The sequence below is a fragment of the Hipposideros armiger genome, unplaced genomic scaffold (genome assembly GCF_001890085.2).
Source record: "Hipposideros armiger isolate ML-2016 unplaced genomic scaffold, ASM189008v1 scaffold_128, whole genome shotgun sequence".
In the NCBI taxonomy this organism is placed as follows: Eukaryota; Metazoa; Chordata; class Mammalia; order Chiroptera; family Hipposideridae; genus Hipposideros; species Hipposideros armiger.
In genome coordinates this window covers 1,474,398-1,492,641 of record NW_017731478.1, presented here as the reverse complement: position 1 = coordinate 1,492,641, position 18,244 = coordinate 1,474,398, and the positions used below count along the sequence as shown (strand labels likewise).

General features: G+C 48.8%; 1 protein-coding gene across 1 annotated transcript; it reads left to right on the top strand.

Annotated features, from left to right (window-relative positions):
• Window positions 1-455: 455 nt before the first annotated feature.
• On the top strand, window positions 456-17,855 carry DDX55 (DEAD-box helicase 55). The gene is given in 15 exon segments (XM_019648997.1): window positions 456-613; window positions 2,909-2,959; window positions 3,050-3,136; window positions 4,359-4,450; window positions 4,527-4,572; window positions 4,574-4,593; window positions 7,760-7,909; window positions 8,459-8,648; window positions 11,050-11,132; window positions 12,944-13,075; window positions 14,643-14,735; window positions 15,369-15,483; window positions 15,964-16,132; window positions 16,463-16,755; window positions 17,092-17,855. Coding segments are annotated over 15 exon segments (1,803 nt in total). The 5' UTR covers window positions 456-505; the 3' UTR covers window positions 17,266-17,855.
• The last annotated feature ends 389 nt before the right edge of the window (window positions 17,856-18,244 follow it).

The following is an 18,244-nucleotide window of genomic DNA, read 5'->3' as shown; positions in this document are numbered from 1 at the left end:
AAATAAGAAGATGGTGTACTTGTTAGGACTCTGATCGTAACATTCTTGGAAGCAAACCAACGTTATGTATCAGGCACTGGATCCCCACCATTAACCCTATTTTGCATTACTGTTAACCTGGGGCGCCGGGGCTGGGGTACATTTCTGCCCACTCCCTCCACTGTCCTTCGGTCAGCACGCGGTATCGTGCTGCCATCTGCCACCAATTAGCGGAAAAAGTGAGAGCCGGGGCAGAATCCCTCCCGCCGAAATGCTTGCTGGGTGTGGAAAGGCGCCCCTAGTCAAGGTGGCCACGCCGGACAAATGGCACCACTCTGGCCTGGCCCCCGCCGCCCGCATTCTCTCAGCTGCGGTTGGCTTTCCGCCCAAGTACGGCGAGGGCGCCTTCCCCGCCCTCCGGAACTTAGCTGCTGGAGCAAGGTTCCTGGCCGGCCCGGTGGGCGGCCGGAAGCGGAAGTGCTTGCTGGAGGCGCTCCTGGTTCGTCCCGCAGCAGCTGGGCGCATCATGGAGCACGTGACGGAGGGATCCTGGGAGTCGCTGCCGGTGCCGCTGCACCCGCGAGTGCTGGGTGTGCTGCGGCAGCTGGGCTTCCCGTACATGACGCCGGTGCAGGTACCCGGCGTGCCCCGGGGAGGAGGGTCCTCTGTGCGCAGCTGGCAGTGGGGCTAGGCAGGCTCAGAGCGGGCCCGGCACTCGCTGAATGGGACACGTCCGGTCGGTGTAGCATTAGGGCTTGCATCCTGGCGTTTTCACCCTTCCACCTGGGACGTCTGCCGCGTCTTCAGGCAGAGTTATGGACTTAGGCAGAGGCGGCCGGCGGCGGCGCACCTGTGCCAAGGTCCTCACACCCCTACCCACCTCCGCCTTTGGGTGCTAGGGCCTAAGTGTCTGGTTCATAGCCTGGCCCTGCCCCCTCTAGCTGTCAGACCTGGGGCAAATGACTTAACCTCTCTGGGCTTCATTTCTCGTGAAGTGACAAAAATCACATTGCCTGCTTCATGGGGTTGTTGTGGGGATGCCTTCAGACAGTGATGGGCACATAACGGGAGCTAGCTCAATAGATGTTACCTGTTGTTATTATTGCTGTTATTATTATTGTGTGGGTTAAGTGAAGTGTCCTGGCCCAATGTATTCTTTTTTTTTTTTCTTCAAGAAATTTATTGAGGACATATCAAGTACTCTTTCTGGGCTCTGGGGATTTTGTAGTGCTGGCACCCTGCTCATGGGCCATATTTTCTAATGCAGAAGAGAGAGAAAGGAGTCAAGGAATAAGATAATTTCAGTTGCCGACAAGTATTATGAAGGAACTAAAACAGACTGATGTGATGGACGGTGACAAGGAGATATAGGTAGGAGGTAGGATAGGGTATTAGGGAAGGCCTCTCTGAGGGGGTGACATGGAGCTGGTACCTGAATGAGAAGGAGCTGGCTGTGTGGCGACTGGGGGAGGGGTGCGGATTCTAGCAGTGAAAAATGCCAGTGCAAATGCCCTGGGGCAGGAGGACGTGGGCTTGAAGCAACAGAAAGAAGGCCTTTGTGGCTGGAGCATCAGGAGCGGTGTCAGAGATGAGCAAAGCAGGGTCCGGATGGTGGCTTGTAGGAGCGTGGATTGTGTTCCAAAGGCAGTGGGAAACCGTCTTCTATGGGAAGCTGTGCAACCAAGGAAGGGATGTGACTTCTGTGTAGGGAGTGGACTTTAAAGGGGTAGGAGGAGAAGCAAGGAGGTCAGTTAGGCGGCCATTGTCAGTGAGAGGTGGTGGCGGCTTGGAGTAGAGAGGAAGCAGTGGATATTGGAAAGTCACGTTCAAGATAACTTGAGGGTTGCTGAGAGGGACATTCGAGAGAGTTCTGTTTTGAAATGTTGAGTTGAGATGTCCATAAGCTCCCCAGGAAGGATGTGGAGGAAGCAGGCAGGGCTGGAGATAAAACTCAGGGGTGCCGTGTGCCATGCTTTGGACATGTAGTGCCTGTGAGATCCAATCTCTGCCATCAGCGCTGATCGTCTACCCGTGCTGCCCACTAAAGTCGTCACTAGACACAGGTGGCTGTTGAACACTTGACATGTGGTGAGTCCCAGTTAAGCTGTACTCAAGGTATAAAATGCGCAGTGGATTTCAGAAACTTGGTGTGAGAAAAATAGAAAACATCTCATTAATTTCTAAAATATTGATTACACGTCAATGTGAGAAGAGTTTGGGTGTGTTGGGTTAAAGAAAATATTATAATTCATGTCACCTCTTTCTTTTTACATTTCTGTGTGGCTTACTAGGGATTTGAAAACCACCTATGTGGCTCACCTATTTCTGCTGGACAGCAGTGGTGTAGAGCCGAGTTTCTCAATCCCTGCACTGTTGCCATTTTGGACTGGAGGCTTGTGCAGAGGCCGTTAGAAAGACCCGACGTGCTGCGCGGGGGTGAGCTCAGGCTCAGGGAGCAAGGAGTGGGGTCCTGGGCGGGTGACCTCGAAGCCAGGCCCCGAGTCTGCTTCAGGTTTAGCCTCTGGTTGCTGAAGCCAAAGGGCCTGGCTTCTTGTAACACCTGGAGGCCCTGCATGGTGTTTAACATGAGAGGGTTTACTGGAATCATGGCTCTCTGATACTAGAGCTGGGAGGGACCTTAAAACCCAGTGTCTTCAAAGCCTTCCTGGTCCAGAGAGGAAAAGTCAGCAAGGCAGGACTAGAATTCAGGACTCCGAATCCCAGCTCAGCTCGGTCCCCCTGCACACCCCTTTGTGCAGACACCGTTGCCATGGTATCTTTGAGCCCGCCCCTCTAGCTGCCCGGTGGGGACTCTGCTCAGAGTCCGCTTTGGGTTGGGGCTCATCGTCACCCAGGACGTTCCTAGGGCTTTGGCCTCATCTGTGGAGTCGTGCCATTCTCTAACCAGTGCTTTGCCGTCTCTGTTCAGTCCGCCACCATCCCTCTGTTCCTGAAAAATAAAGACGTTGCAGCTGAAGCGGTGAGTACCTTGTGTCCGTGCAGTGTGTCCCCCTGTTTCCCTCCAGAATGAACTGTGACGGAAAGCCACCCAAACCTTCTCCCCTTCCAGGTCACAGGCAGTGGGAAGACACTCGCTTTCGTCATCCCCATCCTGGAGATTCTCCTGAGGAGGGAAGAGAAGTTGAAAAAGAACCAGGTGAGGATGGCTAAGTGATCTGTTTTCACTTAGTCCCTGGAGAGTTCACAGTTGAGTAAGAAGCTGGTCAAAAGCTTGAAAAAATAAAAATACAGTCTATCCTCATAATTCGCAGATTCTGTGTTTGTGAATTTGCCTACTTGTTAAAATGTATTTGTAGCTCCCAGATCAGTACTCACCGTGCTTTCTCGATGTTATCCGTGGACGTGTGCAGAGCAGCGAAAAATTTGAGTGGCCTTCTGTGCACGTTCCCAGCACAGTTTTAACAAGGCAACGCTCCGTCTTGGTTTAGCTCTTGCAGGGTAAACAGGTGTTCTTGTCACGATCTGCTTACTGACATGATTTTTGCAGTTTTGTTGGTGATCTCGCTGTTTAAAATGGCCCCAAGCAAAGTGCTGAAGTGCTGTCAGGGTCCCTGAGCGCAGGGAGGCTGTGACGCACTCGCCTCGGAGAAAACACATGTGTCAGATAAGCTTCGTCAGGCGTGGGTTATAGTGCTGGTGGCCGCGAGGTCAATGAACCAGCAATACACATATATTACCGTATTTCCCCAGGTGTAAGACGCTCCCAGGTATAAGACGCACCTTAATTTTGGGGCCCAAAACTTGAAAAAAAATGTATGACATCAAGTTATTGAATTTAAGTTTTAGTCATCATAAAATTCATACAACTCCTCATCACTGTCAAAACCCCCAACCATTAGCTTGTCCTCACCTGTGTCTGGTGACGAATCACTGTCTTCATATATTGCCTCGTCCTCAGTTCCATCTATGGCATTTGAAATCTACATCACTGTCTAAGACGCACCCAGTTTTTAGACCCCACATTTTTCGAAAAAGGGTGCGTCTTATACATGGGGAAATAATGGTGAATAAGATGTTGAAACAGAAACACAGAAAACAAGCTTACGTACTGATTGGTTGACAAGCATGTGACCAGAAGCTCAGCGGAACCTCACCCCATATTTCCCCTGGGAGAGGACGTTTGGTATTCACTGATTCATGTTCACGTAACTTTATAGAACAGAAGGAACCGCTGTGAATAATGAGAACTCACTGGGATTCAAAGTAGTTGCTATGCACTGTGAGCGGACGCTGTTGAACAAGCCCAGGGAGTGCTGTTGCTCTGGGAATTCCCTCCGTGAGGTGGAGGGTATGGGCTGTATGTGTGTATAGCTCATAAGCCCCATGCGCTGCTTACTGTGTCCCCCCGACGTGGGCAGGTTGGAGCCATAATCATCACACCCACTCGAGAGCTGGCTATTCAAATAGACGAGGTGCTGTCGCATTTCACGAAGCCCTTCCCCCAGTTCAGGTAAATGGATGCAGTGTCCTTGTTGGCCATGGCCGTGATTTTCCCTGCCCTGCTCAAAGGCCTGCTTATGTTTTAGCCAGATTCTCTGGATCGGAGGCAGGAATCCTGGAGAAGATGTTGCTTGCAAGGTTTAAGGAACGAGGGTAAGTTTGCTTCGGCTCATTTCTTTGCTTGCTCTTGGCACTGAACCCAAGAGGAATCGATGCGTGATCTGGGCCTAACCAAAAGCTCCCCCTTTCAGCAGCCACCTTCCTTCCCAAAAAGGGTTCCTCTCCAGGCCCAGCTCCCAGTGTGCATGCTGGCTCCCTGTGGCCCTGATGGCCACGCCCCTCCAGCGAGCCTTACCCCTGCAGGAGAAGGGAGATTGAGGTGTGGCCCCCGACTCTCCCCAGGCAACTGTGTGGGGCTCAGGACCCTTCCTCTTCTCTGGGCTCTACCTGCTCTCATCTTTCCTGGGGTCCTCTCTGACCTCGCCCTGAGCCCCACACCTACAGTCATCTGTCTGCCTGGCATCTCCCCAGCATCTCACAGCTGTTATAAACACATCTAAAATGGGGGCTTGGAGTTTTCTTTTTATTTTTTTTATTTTTTAGTTTCAGGTGTACAAAGCAACATAACAGACATTTACACCCCTCACAAAGTGATAACCTCGCCCCAATAAGGGGGCTTGGAATTTTCCTCCCCAAACTTCTCCCCACCTGGAGTTCCCCGTTCACCTGTCTACCCACGTGGTACTCCTGAAGTCTGGGAGTCAGCCTTAACCCCTCACCATCCCCGCCAGCCCCCCTCACAGCTCACCTTCACCACGCCCTTTGCATTTTCTCTCCACGGCGTACCTCTAACCCATCCACTTTTCTCCATCGTCCCTTCCTCCCTCTCATTTCTCTCCTGGATCCTGCAGTGGCCTCCTGTCTCTCTCATCGCTGTGTTTCTACTCTTGCCCTCTTATAACCCACTCTCCACATAGCAACCCTAAGTGGCCTTTTCAGAACACCAGTCTGATCATGTCACCCTTGAAGACTCTCTAGTGGCTCCCGCTGGCCCTAATGTTAGTACAGGGCCTACGAGGCCACCGTTCTCCACTGCCATCCCCTTGCCACCCCACCTGCTGCAGTGACCTGACTTCATCCTGGGTCCTGCGTGGGCAGGCACTTCCGTATCTCCAGGAGGCTTTGGGAAGTCGGGATGGTGTCTTTGCACCCAAAAAAAATGATTGCAGAATTTTATTTTTTTTTAAGATTTTTATTGAGGAATTGGGGAGGGGAACAGTGTTGGGGAATTGGGGAAGGGGACCAGCCGAGTTGTTCTTCAGTCTTTGTTGTGGAGGGCGCCAATTGCCATCTGGCAGCCCAGCGGCAGCTCGTGGCCTCTAACCTCAAGGTGCTGTGTTCAATCTTAGTTGCGGGTGAGCATAGCCACCATCCCATGTGGGAGTTGAACCAGCAGCCTTGTTAAGAATGCATGCACTGGGCTGGCCGAGTGGTGCGTTGGTTAAGAACTGGCTTGGGACGCCAGAGGGCCCCGGTTCGGATCCCACATATGAGGGCCAGTGACACTGCCCTCTGCAGCTAAGATGCTGAACAACAGCTCGACCTGGAGCTGGGCTGCCGTGGGCGTGACGGCATAGGCTGCAGTCCCTGCTGCAGTGGGTTGCCATGGGCTACCGTGTGTAGCCGGCAGCCAGCGTGAGCGGTGGTCCAGAGGCCAGTGACTGATGTGCCTCGCCCGGGAAGAGCGCAACGATGGTGCTAGCTTGGGCCAGCAAAGCAACATCCTCCACAATTAGACTGAAGAACAAACCAACAGCAACTTGTCTGTTCCCCTTCCCCTGATTCCCCAGCACTGTTCCCCTTCCCCAATTCCCCAATAAAATCTTTGAAAAAAAAAAATGCATGCACTATCCACTGATCCATCCTGGTGGCAACACAGCTCAAGGTGCCGAGTTCAGTCTTAGTTGCGGGTGGGCGTAGTCCTCCATTGAACAGGGAATCTTGTTGTTACACCAGCTGAGCCATCCTGCCACCTGTTGGCAGCTCAGTGACAGCTCAGCTTGGGCGCAGCGTCACTGGCCCATGTGGGAATCGAATCGGCAGCCCTGTTGCTCAGAGCTCGTGCTCTTAAGCCAACTCTTAACCAACTGAGCCACTCGGCCGGCCCATTTCTTTCTTTTTTTTTAACTCTGTTGTTTTTATTTTTTATTTTTTTAGTTAAGTTTATTGGGGTGACAGTGGTTAGTAAAATGTGTCGTGCAGCATTTTATCTAGCGTGGTGCTGCGCGCACAGCACGTGTTTAGTAAACATTCAGAATGTATGTTTGAGCACGCAGTGGCCTCACCCCTTTGGATTTTATTCAGTCCCACCGTGAATAAGGTTTGTGAAGAGCAGTGATAGGTTTTACGCCCAATTTGTTAGTGAATCTTTGTAAAGAGAACTATCTATTATTGAGTGTCCCCAGTGTTCCAGCTATAACATGAGATACTGTCGAGCAGGGGTCACACACTCAAGTTCGTCCAGGGTCAGAGGAAAATGTAAATGTGAACAGGGGGCCAGGTGAGGGCTGGCTAGGAGATGCCCGAACACTCACCTCCTGCCAATAATTGCCATGTGGGACTCTCGCTCAGAACTCCCACATTTTGAATTTTTAAAAAGAATATGGAATTCTAGATTTTTGTGTGTCTCCAGATTTTTTTCACTGTTGTCATGTAATTCCCATTTTTAAAAAACTCCTTGCAGGTTAGCCACTCTGGGGGCACATTTGGCCTTCAGCCTGCCAGTTTGTGCTCTGTTCCGAAAATTATCTCTACTTCTGTGAACATCCTTGCATGTTATGAGAATGCTCATGTTATGAGATGAGTTACCTGGGGCCTGCAGTGGTTGAGTGACTTGCTCTAGGTCAGGGGTCTGCAATGTCTGTAAAGGACCAGATGGTAAATATTTTAACTTTGTGGGCCACACAGACTGTCACAACTGCCAGCTCTGCTGTTATAGTGTGAAAGTTGCCAGAGGCCACATGTGAATGAAGGGGCGTGGGTGCCCACCAGTAAAATGTCACAGAAACTGGCGGAGGCCATTTTGGCCGAGGGCCTGGAGTTTGCCGGCCTCTGCCCTGGGTCTCAGCCCGGAGCCATGCATTTCCCACCCTGCAGCACTGTCTGCCCCTCTCCTGCCCCCTTTCTCTTTACTGGGACCTAGGTGACCTTTGGGGGTGGGGTGGGAGGAGGACACAAAACTTGGTTTTGGAATCACCAGTATCCCCGAGATCAGAGAGTGCGTAGATGTTGACTTTAGATGTTGACTTTGTTTTCCAAGTGGGAATATCGTCGTGGCGACGCCAGGCCGCTTGGAGGACATGTTCCGGAGGAAGGCTGAGGGCTTGGACCTGGCCAGCTGTGTGAGGGCTCTGGACGTCCTGGTGTTGGACGAAGCGGACAGACTTCTGGACATGGGCTTTGAGGCAAGGTACTGGATTTGGGGCTTTACTCGCTTTGGGGGATGCTGGACGTGGAGAGGGGAGCAGAATTACCTCAGGACTGTCCTTAGCAGCCACATCTGTACATCAGGTCATTAGGGTGCCTGGTCCTTCAAATCCCACCATTTAAATTCCAGTTCTTTCTTCTTAAGATGCATTTTCCTTTGTGGTTTCTTGTAAGGTGATTTTTTTTTTAATAAACAGCCGTTTTGGGATGTAATTCATATATCATAAAATTCACCCATTTAAAGTGTACAGTTCAGTGGTTTTTAGTCTCAAAAAGTTTTGTCTTAATTTCACTCAATTGCCTCATATTATGAAAGTATCATTATATGCTTATATTGGAGAAACCTTGGAAAAAATACGACAAAGAAGAAATGAAAATCACCTATAATCTCACTTCTCAGTAACACCTATTGTAAATATTGTGATGTTTTCTCATTCAGTCTCTTTAAAGGCCTGTTTAGTATCACGATGCACTATTTGTTGGCTATGCTGATAAATGAGGGGTTAAGTTTACAACCTCTTTTTTTTTTTAGCATAAACACCATCCTGGAGCTTTTGCCAAAGCAGAGGCGAACGGGGCTTTTTTCCGCCACACAGACCCAGGAAGTGGAGAACCTGGTGCGAGCAGGCCTCCGGAACCCTGTTCGGATCTCGGTGAAGGAGAAGGGGGTAGCAGCCAGCAGCACCCAGAAAACCCCGTCCCGCCTGGAGAACCACTACATGGTGAGCCCTGGCTGCCGTTCTCACTGAGTCCTGTGGTTTAGTGGGATGATGACTGGGCCTCACACACAGCTTGGCGACCGTGGCTAACAGTACTGTGTTGTGTACTTGAATTTGCCAGGAGGGGAGATCTTAAGTGTTTGCACAAATAAAACAACAACAAAAAAAACCCAACAAGCTAACTATATGACATGTTACATGTGTTAGCTACCTTGATTATGGTAATCATTTCACATTGTATACATATATCAAGTCATCACATTGCACACCTTAAATATATACGACTTTTATCTGCCAATTATAGCTCAGTAAAGCTGGGAAAAATAAAACAAATATTCTAGGCAATGTAATGAAACAAATTTTTTTACTTGAATTGCTGTCAGTAAGCTTAGTTCTTTCCTTTTAAATGATCAATTGTAATGATTGTTTTAGTAATTTATTAGATTTTTGTGTTTCTATTTATTTGAAAAATGATTCTTTAATTTTTCTTAACCTTTCCTGTCTATATGTTTTATCAGTATGATATAGTGCTCTCACTAATACCCATTAAGCACTTAAAGCAAATAAGCAAAAATGAACAAAGATGAGTGTTCTAGGGATTATCCTGCAGTTTTCTAGGAAAGTAAATCTATGAAAGGATACCCTGTGGTATATTTTAAAATGCATTTGGGGACCGAGCAGGACAAGCGATGTGGGTGGTCATAGTTGCTGAATGAGTGAATAAGTTCATGTGGGCATAAGTGTATGTTAAGCAGCCTCCAAGGACAGTGCGTATGGCTCTCCTGCCCCCAAGCCATCGAATGTCCTTAGTACACGTGCGTGGGGCGTGCTGGGTGTGGGCACGGGAAACGCTGGGGTCCTGGGCCCGTCAGAACGAGCCTGAGTCAGAGAAGGACACAGCCAGACACGCAGGTGACACGCACAATCACATGATGGACCCGCTCTGAAGGCGACTGTTGGGTGACAGTGGTCTGCTGCTTTGTAACCTAAATGTTCACTGGTTTTGATCTGCACCTGGGAATAGCTGAATCTGTAGCAGTAAACCCTACTACAGTACCTGGAGTTCCCCATCAAGGTGGCGGGAGGGATTGTGGAAATGTGATTGTTTGGTAACGAGGCCGCCCCTCATCCTGTTCTCTCCCGTCGCTGGGATGGGCCAGGAGGCAGCTGGAGGAACCCGCAGGCCAGTGCCACTGCTTGAAAGGCCCGTCTGCATCAGCCAGGGGACAGGCTTTCAGGCTTTCCTTGAGGCTGGAGGGCTTCCTCAGCCCATGAAGGTTCACAATGCAGTGGGCTGGTTTCCAAAGCCGTGTCCCGGTTGCTGGGGACTGTTAAGGGCGGCAAGAGTTTGCAAATCAGAAACTGCCTCTGGCGCAGCTGTCTGGAGGATGTGGTGGAGATCAGATAGGGGGGTAAACTTGGCCTTCACATATCTGCCCGAGGCTGGGCCGGCAACATCTGGAGGCCAGCTTTTCCCAGGTGAGGGAGGGGTTTGTATACTGTGTCGTGATTAAAAGCTGGGTGCATATCTCACCTTTGTCCCTTACTAACTGAACTGGATGAGCTTACCAGTTCATCACCTGTAAAATGGGGGCTCTAGTCATACCCACTTGATGGGGTTGCTGTAAGGATTAATTTAATACAGATGAAGGTGTTTGGCCAGTGCTGGCTGAACACATAGAAGCACTGGTGAATGCTGTAGCTTTGGACACCACTGTGCCTACTCCTGCCTTTTGCCATTGTACGTTCATTACAGTGATTGCATTTTGCGGTGCCTGAGTACAAGCGAAGAAATTCCAAACTGAGATCTGGTTTTGGTAAAAATAGGGGAATCCCTTCCAGTGGGTTTAAATGTCCCCAGTGGAGGGTCCTGAATGGAGCACTCGAGTGCATTTTTCAGGGAGACTGGAGCCTGTCCGTGGAGGTCTGTCTAGTAATTGTGTACATTCCTTTCTGGAAACCCGTGTTTACCTTAGAGCAGTGACTCTGAACTTGGTTATACATCAGAGTCTCCTGGGAGCTCTTACGTAATATGGATTTCTGGTCCAATCCTGGACCTATGAACCACTATCTATCTGTATGCTGTGCCCGAGAATCTGCATTTTAACAGCCTTCCCTGGAGGTGGCGTTAGGCCAGCATGGTACTGCCTGTGTGTTGGCATTTGGGAACTACTGGATTAGGTGACTCTGTCTCTCAGTTCTGTGTTTTGTGATTTATGTCTGACAGCAGCACATCCTGATGTTTATTCTGAGCTGGGGGGGTTGATGACCATTCTAACCAAAGTGCCCTATTCATGCAGGAAATTAGATTCCTTAAAACTTAAGGCTGACCCTGAAAAGAGCTGTGGGGATTATTATTGTCTATAAATCTGTTTTTATTAAAAGTTTCCTTGTTATTTTGTAGGTATGTAAGGCCCATGAGAAATTTAATCAGCTGGTACATTTTCTTCGAAGTCATAAGCAGGAAAAGCACCTGGTCTTCTTCAGGTAATGCTCCGGGACATGGTGGGAGAGCTAGGGGTTCAGCCTCACCCACAATGTGCAGATGTGTGCAGGCCTCAGAGCTGGCGTTCCGTTTAGGATGGCCTCTCAGTCAGGAATGCTTTCGGCTGCAAAGAACTGAAAACCCAACTTCTGTGGCTCAAACAGGAGGGGTTTATCTTTCTCCTGTAAAAAGAAGTCCAGTGGTAGGCAGTTCCTGACATTGGTGTATGTCTCAGCAACGTCAGGGTCAGTGTTTCTGTGGTTGTCTTGGCCTCTCCTTCCTGTATGTAGCCCTTAGTGTCAAGATGATCATTGTCATACCCGCCGTCCTGTCTGCATGGAAAGCAGATAAAGGAGGAAAGGCAGAGGGAGTGGGAAAGGCAGTGTTAGCTGTATCCGTCCCTTTTCATCAGAACGGAGAATAGCTTTCTCAGAGCCCCCTCCTCCCTGGCTGACTTGGCTTTCATTTCATGGGCCAAGTCAGCCCCTCACTTCAGGGGAGGTGGAGAAAGTGAGCATGCAGCTAGCTGCGGGGAGGGCGGAGGAGGCTGGGAATGGCAGCCGGCCCAGTGTCTGGCACAGTGGGGCTTGTCCTGTTGTGGGAACGCAAGATAGGAACGGATGTGTGTGTTCTTGGCCACCCCCTCCCCCATCCTGCAAGTACACCTGTGCTGGTGTTTTTTGGCAATACTAAAAGAATTTTTGTTCGTTTCCATCTGTCATTCCACCAATAAAATGCTTATCTATATTGACCCACAGTTAAATATAAACTGGCACACACGCACGAAACTGATACAAAGATTGCACAGAACAGAGTGCACTGAATCAAGTGGGAGGCATTCCGATGTTTTTTATTCTGGTCCAAAATCACTAAATTGATTGCGGGACCCACTGGATAACTTTCAGGATCTGTGGGTTGTGACCCTCAGTGTATCAGCCTGCTTTATTGTGTACTCATGTGACTTGTGGTGGGAACAGTGAAGCAGTCACTTGGCACAAGTACTGGAGTAAACGAGAGTTAGCCTGAACTGGAATCCCGCAGCTTGTGGAGGGAAGAACCCTGCAGAAGGAATCGAGCCTTGGCCCTGGCACTGCCACTCACAGCCTCTCCGTAAGCTTGTTCCCTCGTGCAAAAGGATGTGAGGTCACATTACAATCCCTCCAAATCAAAGGGTTTGGTGAACGTCATTAGAAGGGAGCTGCATAGGGAACTCACAGACTCAGCGAGAAAGTTGGGTGCCCAGCCTTTGGGAAGTCAGGAGCCCCAGGGATCTCCGTGGCCACCACTTTAGGGCACATCCTTATTGGATGGCCCTGCTCCCTTTCCTTTGTCCTTGGTAACTCAGAGCCAAGACCAAACATCTAGGAGAGGATCCGACTGGTCTAACTGGGGTTACCTGCTGAGTCCTGGGGCATCACATTGATGGGAGAAGGAGCAGGTCCCCAAAGGACAAGCAGGAATATTTTGAAACCTTATAAAACTATATTTAAGATGAAACTGTTTTTGTTATGAATGACTGCTTCAGGTTCATTCATTTCTCGGGGGCCAGGGAGATCCCCTTTGCTAGAGCATCTTTAGACAGTGGGAATACATCCTTGGGGTTTTAGCTCACGTTTAAGGGACTTGGTCAAAAGGTTGGCCTTTCATTGGCAGAGCGGGTTCGAGATTTCGAGCTTGGCTGTGGATGACATTCGTAGCCATTCTCCACGTTCTCCCAGAGGACGGGGCCATCACCCAGTGGGTGCACACGGCCTCCCTGCCCTCAGCTGTAGGAGGACCCAAGGCAACGACTGACCCCTCTGTTCCTCCGCAGCACCTGCGCCTGCGTGGAGTACTACGGGAAGGCCCTGGAGGCGCTGGTGAAGGGCGTGAAGGTCATGTGCATTCATGGCAAGATGAAGTACAAACGCAACAAGATCTTCATGGACTTCCGCAAATTGCAGAGGTGGGGGAGCTTGGCGAGGGCAGCAGATCACAGCCGCGGTGCCCTTTTGCACGTCCCTCTGCCTCTAAATCTCCATGTGCATTTCCCAGCCTGGAGCCCTCTTCCCCCTCCGCCCCCATTATCACACTTTCTCTGTCAAGATGCCCAGAGCCGTCTCTCTGTCCCAACCCCATTAACTTTGCTGTACCTGCCGACTTTCCTGCTAGAGGTTAAGCTCCTCGGGAACAGAAACCTGTGTGATGTGTTCACTCCTGGATTCCCCAGGGTCTGTCCCAGGGACTGGCCAGTGGGGTTTGATAACTGTTGGGCTGTCGGAAAAGTCATGACATGTTTTTTCTGTTTTTTGTTGCAAAAATGCGTTATGACTTTTCCGACAGCCCAATATCTGTTAAATGGGTGAATAGAGCGGAGAGGTGCAAACCATTAAATCCAGTTTGTGGGTCATCAGTGACTGCACAGTGGGGGAACGTGGCTCTGTGACCGTGACTTGATTGTGTGCATAAATGATGATTTTATGTTTTTCTTAATTATTGAGCATCCCAGCTACGTTAAAAGGACTTGTGCAAAGTGATACAACTGACTTAGACCTCAGTCAGGGAGGGACAATTTCACTTTTTTTTTTTAGCGGCTTAAAGGATTAGACCCACTAGTTTCTTTTTTTTCAAGTGGAAATATGCTAAATTTTTTTTTTTTTAACTTTATTGGGGAACAGTATGGTTTGCCCAGGACCCATCAGCATCAAATCAAGTGGTTGTTCTTCAATCTTAGTTGTGGAGGGCGCAAGTTCAGCTCCATGTCCAGTCGCCGCTTTCAATATAGTTGGCGGGGGGCGCAGCCCACCATCCCATGCAGGAGTTGAACTGGTAACCTTGTTAAGAGAACGCGTTGTAACCAACTGAGCCCTCTGGTGGCCCCAAAATATGCTAATTTAAAGAATCCTTGGGCTGACCGAGTGGCGCGTTGGTTAAGAGCTGGCTTGGGACGCCAGAGGGCCCCAGTTCGGATCCCACATATGAGGGCCAGTGACACTGCCCTCTACAGCTAAGATGCTGAACAACAGCTCAACCCTGGAGCTGGGCTGCTGTGAGTCTCCGGCGACGGTGTAGGCTGCAGCCCCTGCTGCAGTGGGTTGCCATGGGCTACCGTGTGTAGCCAGCAGCCAGCGTGAGTGGCCAGCAGCTGCCATGAGCGGCCATCTAGAAGCCAGTGACTAATCTGCCTCGCCTGGGAAGAGTGCAATGATGGTGCTAACTTGGGCCAGTGAAGCAACATCCTCTACAACTAGACTGAAGAACAAAAGGACAGCAACTTCTCTGTTCCCCTTCCCCCAATTCCTCAAAAAAAAAAAAAGAATCCTTGTACCACCTCCTCCCCACCTCCTATTTTCATTGGGAATTTCTAAAGCCCTAGATTCTTAGGAGGAGGAAACAATGAACGTTATTATTAAGTATTTGCTTTTGTGAGAGACTCTGGAACCTGTATGTTACTGTGGTCACCACTGGGATCAGCAAAGACTGATGGTGATGAAAGGGGACCTCCTCACTCAGAATGTTCTCTCATTTTCTAGCGGAATTTTAGTTTGCACTGACGTGATGGCCCGGGGAATAGACATTCCCGAAGTCAACTGGGTTTTGCAGTACGACCCTCCCAGCAATGCAAGGTAAAGCCTGATAGTGTTACCCTCTGTCTAGGAATCTAGCCTGGGGAAGTAAACAAAATGACGACTGTCAAACATGATTTCAAATGGCAAAAGTGGGCAAATGGGTGAGTCACTGGTATGTCAGTAGTGGTACCATGTTACACAGCCATTAAAGGTTATTTTCAAATACTGTTTAAAGTTCTTGCAGAATTGCACATGGTACAAGAGAATGTTTAAAGGAAACTAGTCCATAACGCTGTATATGAAAATGTTGGTTATTCTCCCAAAGTAAACATATTTTCCTAGTTAGTGCTTCCAAACATTTGAAGAAGCCTGTACATATAAACCCCTGAGCAATAATAATGGTTACTTCTCGATGGAGGGCTTACAGGTCCTCTTTGTTTTTATACTTTTTCATGATTTCTGTTAGGAGCATGTGCTACCTGAACATGAGGGGAATGGATTTAAAGGCTTTATTGTTCACGGTAAATGCCCTCCAGAATCCTGTATATTTAATCGCCAACTCTTCTATGTCATGCGAGTAAGGGGCAGAGTCGGGAATGATCTGTGAAGTCGGGCAGTCTCCGGCCTGTGCCCTGCTCAGCTGTCATCCCACGGTGACCGTGTCCCTGTCCTGTGTTCCTTCACTCACAGTGCTTTCGTGCACCGCTGTGGCCGCACAGCCCGCATCGGCCACGGCGGCAGTGCGCTCGTGTTCCTCCTCCCCATGGAAGAGTCATACATCACCTTCCTGGCAATTAACCAAAAAGTAAGCTGTCTTCTCTTTCCACATGGAAAGCCCAGTGGTGGGGTAGTTGGAAAAGCTCTTTTCCAGCAAGTGGTCTGGAACTTGGATCAGGGGTGGCAGAGTCCCCGAGCCAGGCTGGTGATGTCAGTGCGGGAGCCTGGCTGGCTTCACGGCTGCGGGGAGACACCAGCCTCATCCAGGGTGGCAGCCACTGCTCGGCCCCAGCTGAGTGTCACTGTTTGGGAACGTGGACCGAGTGTTGCCATACTTTCTAACAAGAAACCAGGATTGCTTTGTAAAATCGGATTTTAAAATTTTCTTTAAAAAATTTAAAATTGTTTTTGAACCAAGTAAAATACGTGGGTTGGATCTGGGCTTCATCGCCTGATTTGAGATGAGAATGAATTGTTTGGCCTTTGGCTTTATTGCCACTGGCTCTGATGGGGGCATCTTGGGAATGAGGTGGTTCCAGCAGAGAAAGTGAGAGTCCCCTCTATGCAGTGCCCCCTGCAGGAGATGAAACTCCAGAAACACACAGTGGACCTGCTTCCAAAGCTCAAGGCCATGGCCCTGGCCGACAGAGCTGTGTTCCAAAAGGGCATGAAAGCTTTTGTGTCGTACGTCCAGGCTTACGCGAAGCACGAGTGCAGCCTCATCTTCAGATTAAAGGGTAAGCTGGACTTCATATAACTGTGTCTCCACCTTAAAACCTGATGGTTTTACAAATATTATAAGTATGAAACTGCTTTGTCTTATAAAAATCATAGGCATATGTCAGGGTTATGTTTTCTAAACATTTAACAGGAAGTCTTCCTGGGGTTTGAGTAGACAGAGAATAAACAGGTTGCTTTTTAGTAAAAATGTAATTATTTTAATTCTAATTAAAATGAATCCATTCGATCACTTGGTTAGAAAAAGTGACATTGCTAGGAACCTCCCATGAGTTGACTGTCATGGTCCCATTCTGGGTGTGCTAACTCTGGTGTTTTGGTTTAATTAGACCTTGATTTTGCTAGTCTCGCTCGAGGTTTTGCTCTGCTGAGGATGCCCAAGATGCCAGAGCTGAGAGGAAAGCAGTTTCCAGATTTTGTGCCTGTGGACATTAACACAGACACCATTCCATTTAAAGACAAAATTAGAGAAAAGCAGAGGCAGAAACTGCTGCAGCAACAAAGAAAAGAGAAAACAGAGAATGAAAGGAGAAGAAAATTCATAAAAACTAAAGCTTGGTCAAAGCAGAAGGCCAAAAAGGAAAAGAAGAAGAAAATGAACGATAAAAGGAAGAGGGAAGAGGTAAAGTCTGCAGTTTTATTACTTACATACTCAACCTAGAATTCAGAACAAATTTTACTGAAATATTGGGTTGTCGGAAAAGTCACGACGCGTTTTTGCAATGAAAAACATGGAAAAATACGTCATAGTCATGACATTTCCGACAACCGAATAGTTATCTTTTGATCAGAATTGCAGGGGGCTCTGAAATTTCTGCATCACGCTGGTGACTCAGGTGGGAACATACAGCTTGTGGGAGCTGATGCGAGAGTGGGTGGCCCCTGATGAAAAGCTGGTGGTGTCACATAGCACACTTGCTGAGGAATTCAGGGGTTTGCTGGTCTCTTCTGCACTTAGGGTTCCGATATCGAAGATGAGGACATGGAAGAACTTCTTAATGACACAAGGCTCTTGAAAAAGTTTAAGAAAGGCAAAATCACTGAAGAAGAATTTGAGAAGGGGTTGCTGACAAGTGGCAAAAGGTCAATGAAGACAGAGGTTGGGCTCTCCGATCTGGGAGAGGATTGCTGATCTGGTGCCCCAGGTGAGATGCACAAGCAGGCCCCACATGCGGCCACTCACATTTGCTTTCACTGAGCGTCAGACTTGGCGACATGCACGCAGCGTCCCATCTCTGAAAGCTGTCGCTTCAGACTGGGGAGACATGAGTGGGGGTTCACACTCATGAATATTTCACTAAATACATACCAGCCTTGAAGATGTCCAACGGAAGGAAATGTAAAATCATTTGAGTGTAAAGAATAATGTCGGTATTTATTTCCACGGGTCACCTGTGATAGAGAGCTCATTTTTCCGGGGCTATTTTATACTTAGTTTTTAACATCCAGATGCTAAAGTATACTCGATTGTGGGCTGTTGAAAGTTCCTTAGTGTTCTTAGGCACCTGGCCTCCCCGTGAGTCCTTACCCCTGGACTTAGGTATCTCTCGGATGCGCTGCACAGAACACCTGGACAGGTAATGAGGCTGGGATTTCCTTTTCTAAGGCTAGTCCCTAGTACTATTGTATTGGGGAGTATCTGAAGAAACAGGAAGCAAGTCGTGTTCTGGGAAAGAAAATTGTTCTGCCTTCTGTTGAATAAACCGTATTTTCTTCTAATCAGCTGTATCTTAAGTGTGTGAGTAAAGTAGTGTCGTCACCAGTCGTCACAGTGGGACCCGGGGTCAGCTCTCACTCAGTACTGATGCAATACAACATCAAAATCTTAATTTATTTGAAAAGATGCTGAATTTGTTCCCAAGTCCAATTTTTAAAAGTTGTTCAGGTCCCAAACATGTTAAGATTGACATCTTTCACAGACACAGAATTTAAGTTTACAAATGTTCTGGAAGGCGTCTTCCTAAGGGGTGAGCCATGCAGGATACTCCTGCTAAGTGCTGTTTCGTCTTCCTTGGGTTCTCTGGGTTTCCACACCGTTTGGCTTGATCCTGCCCAGGGGATGGCAGCCCCTGGCTCGTGTTCACTGCAAGCCTGATGCCAACTGAGCAAGT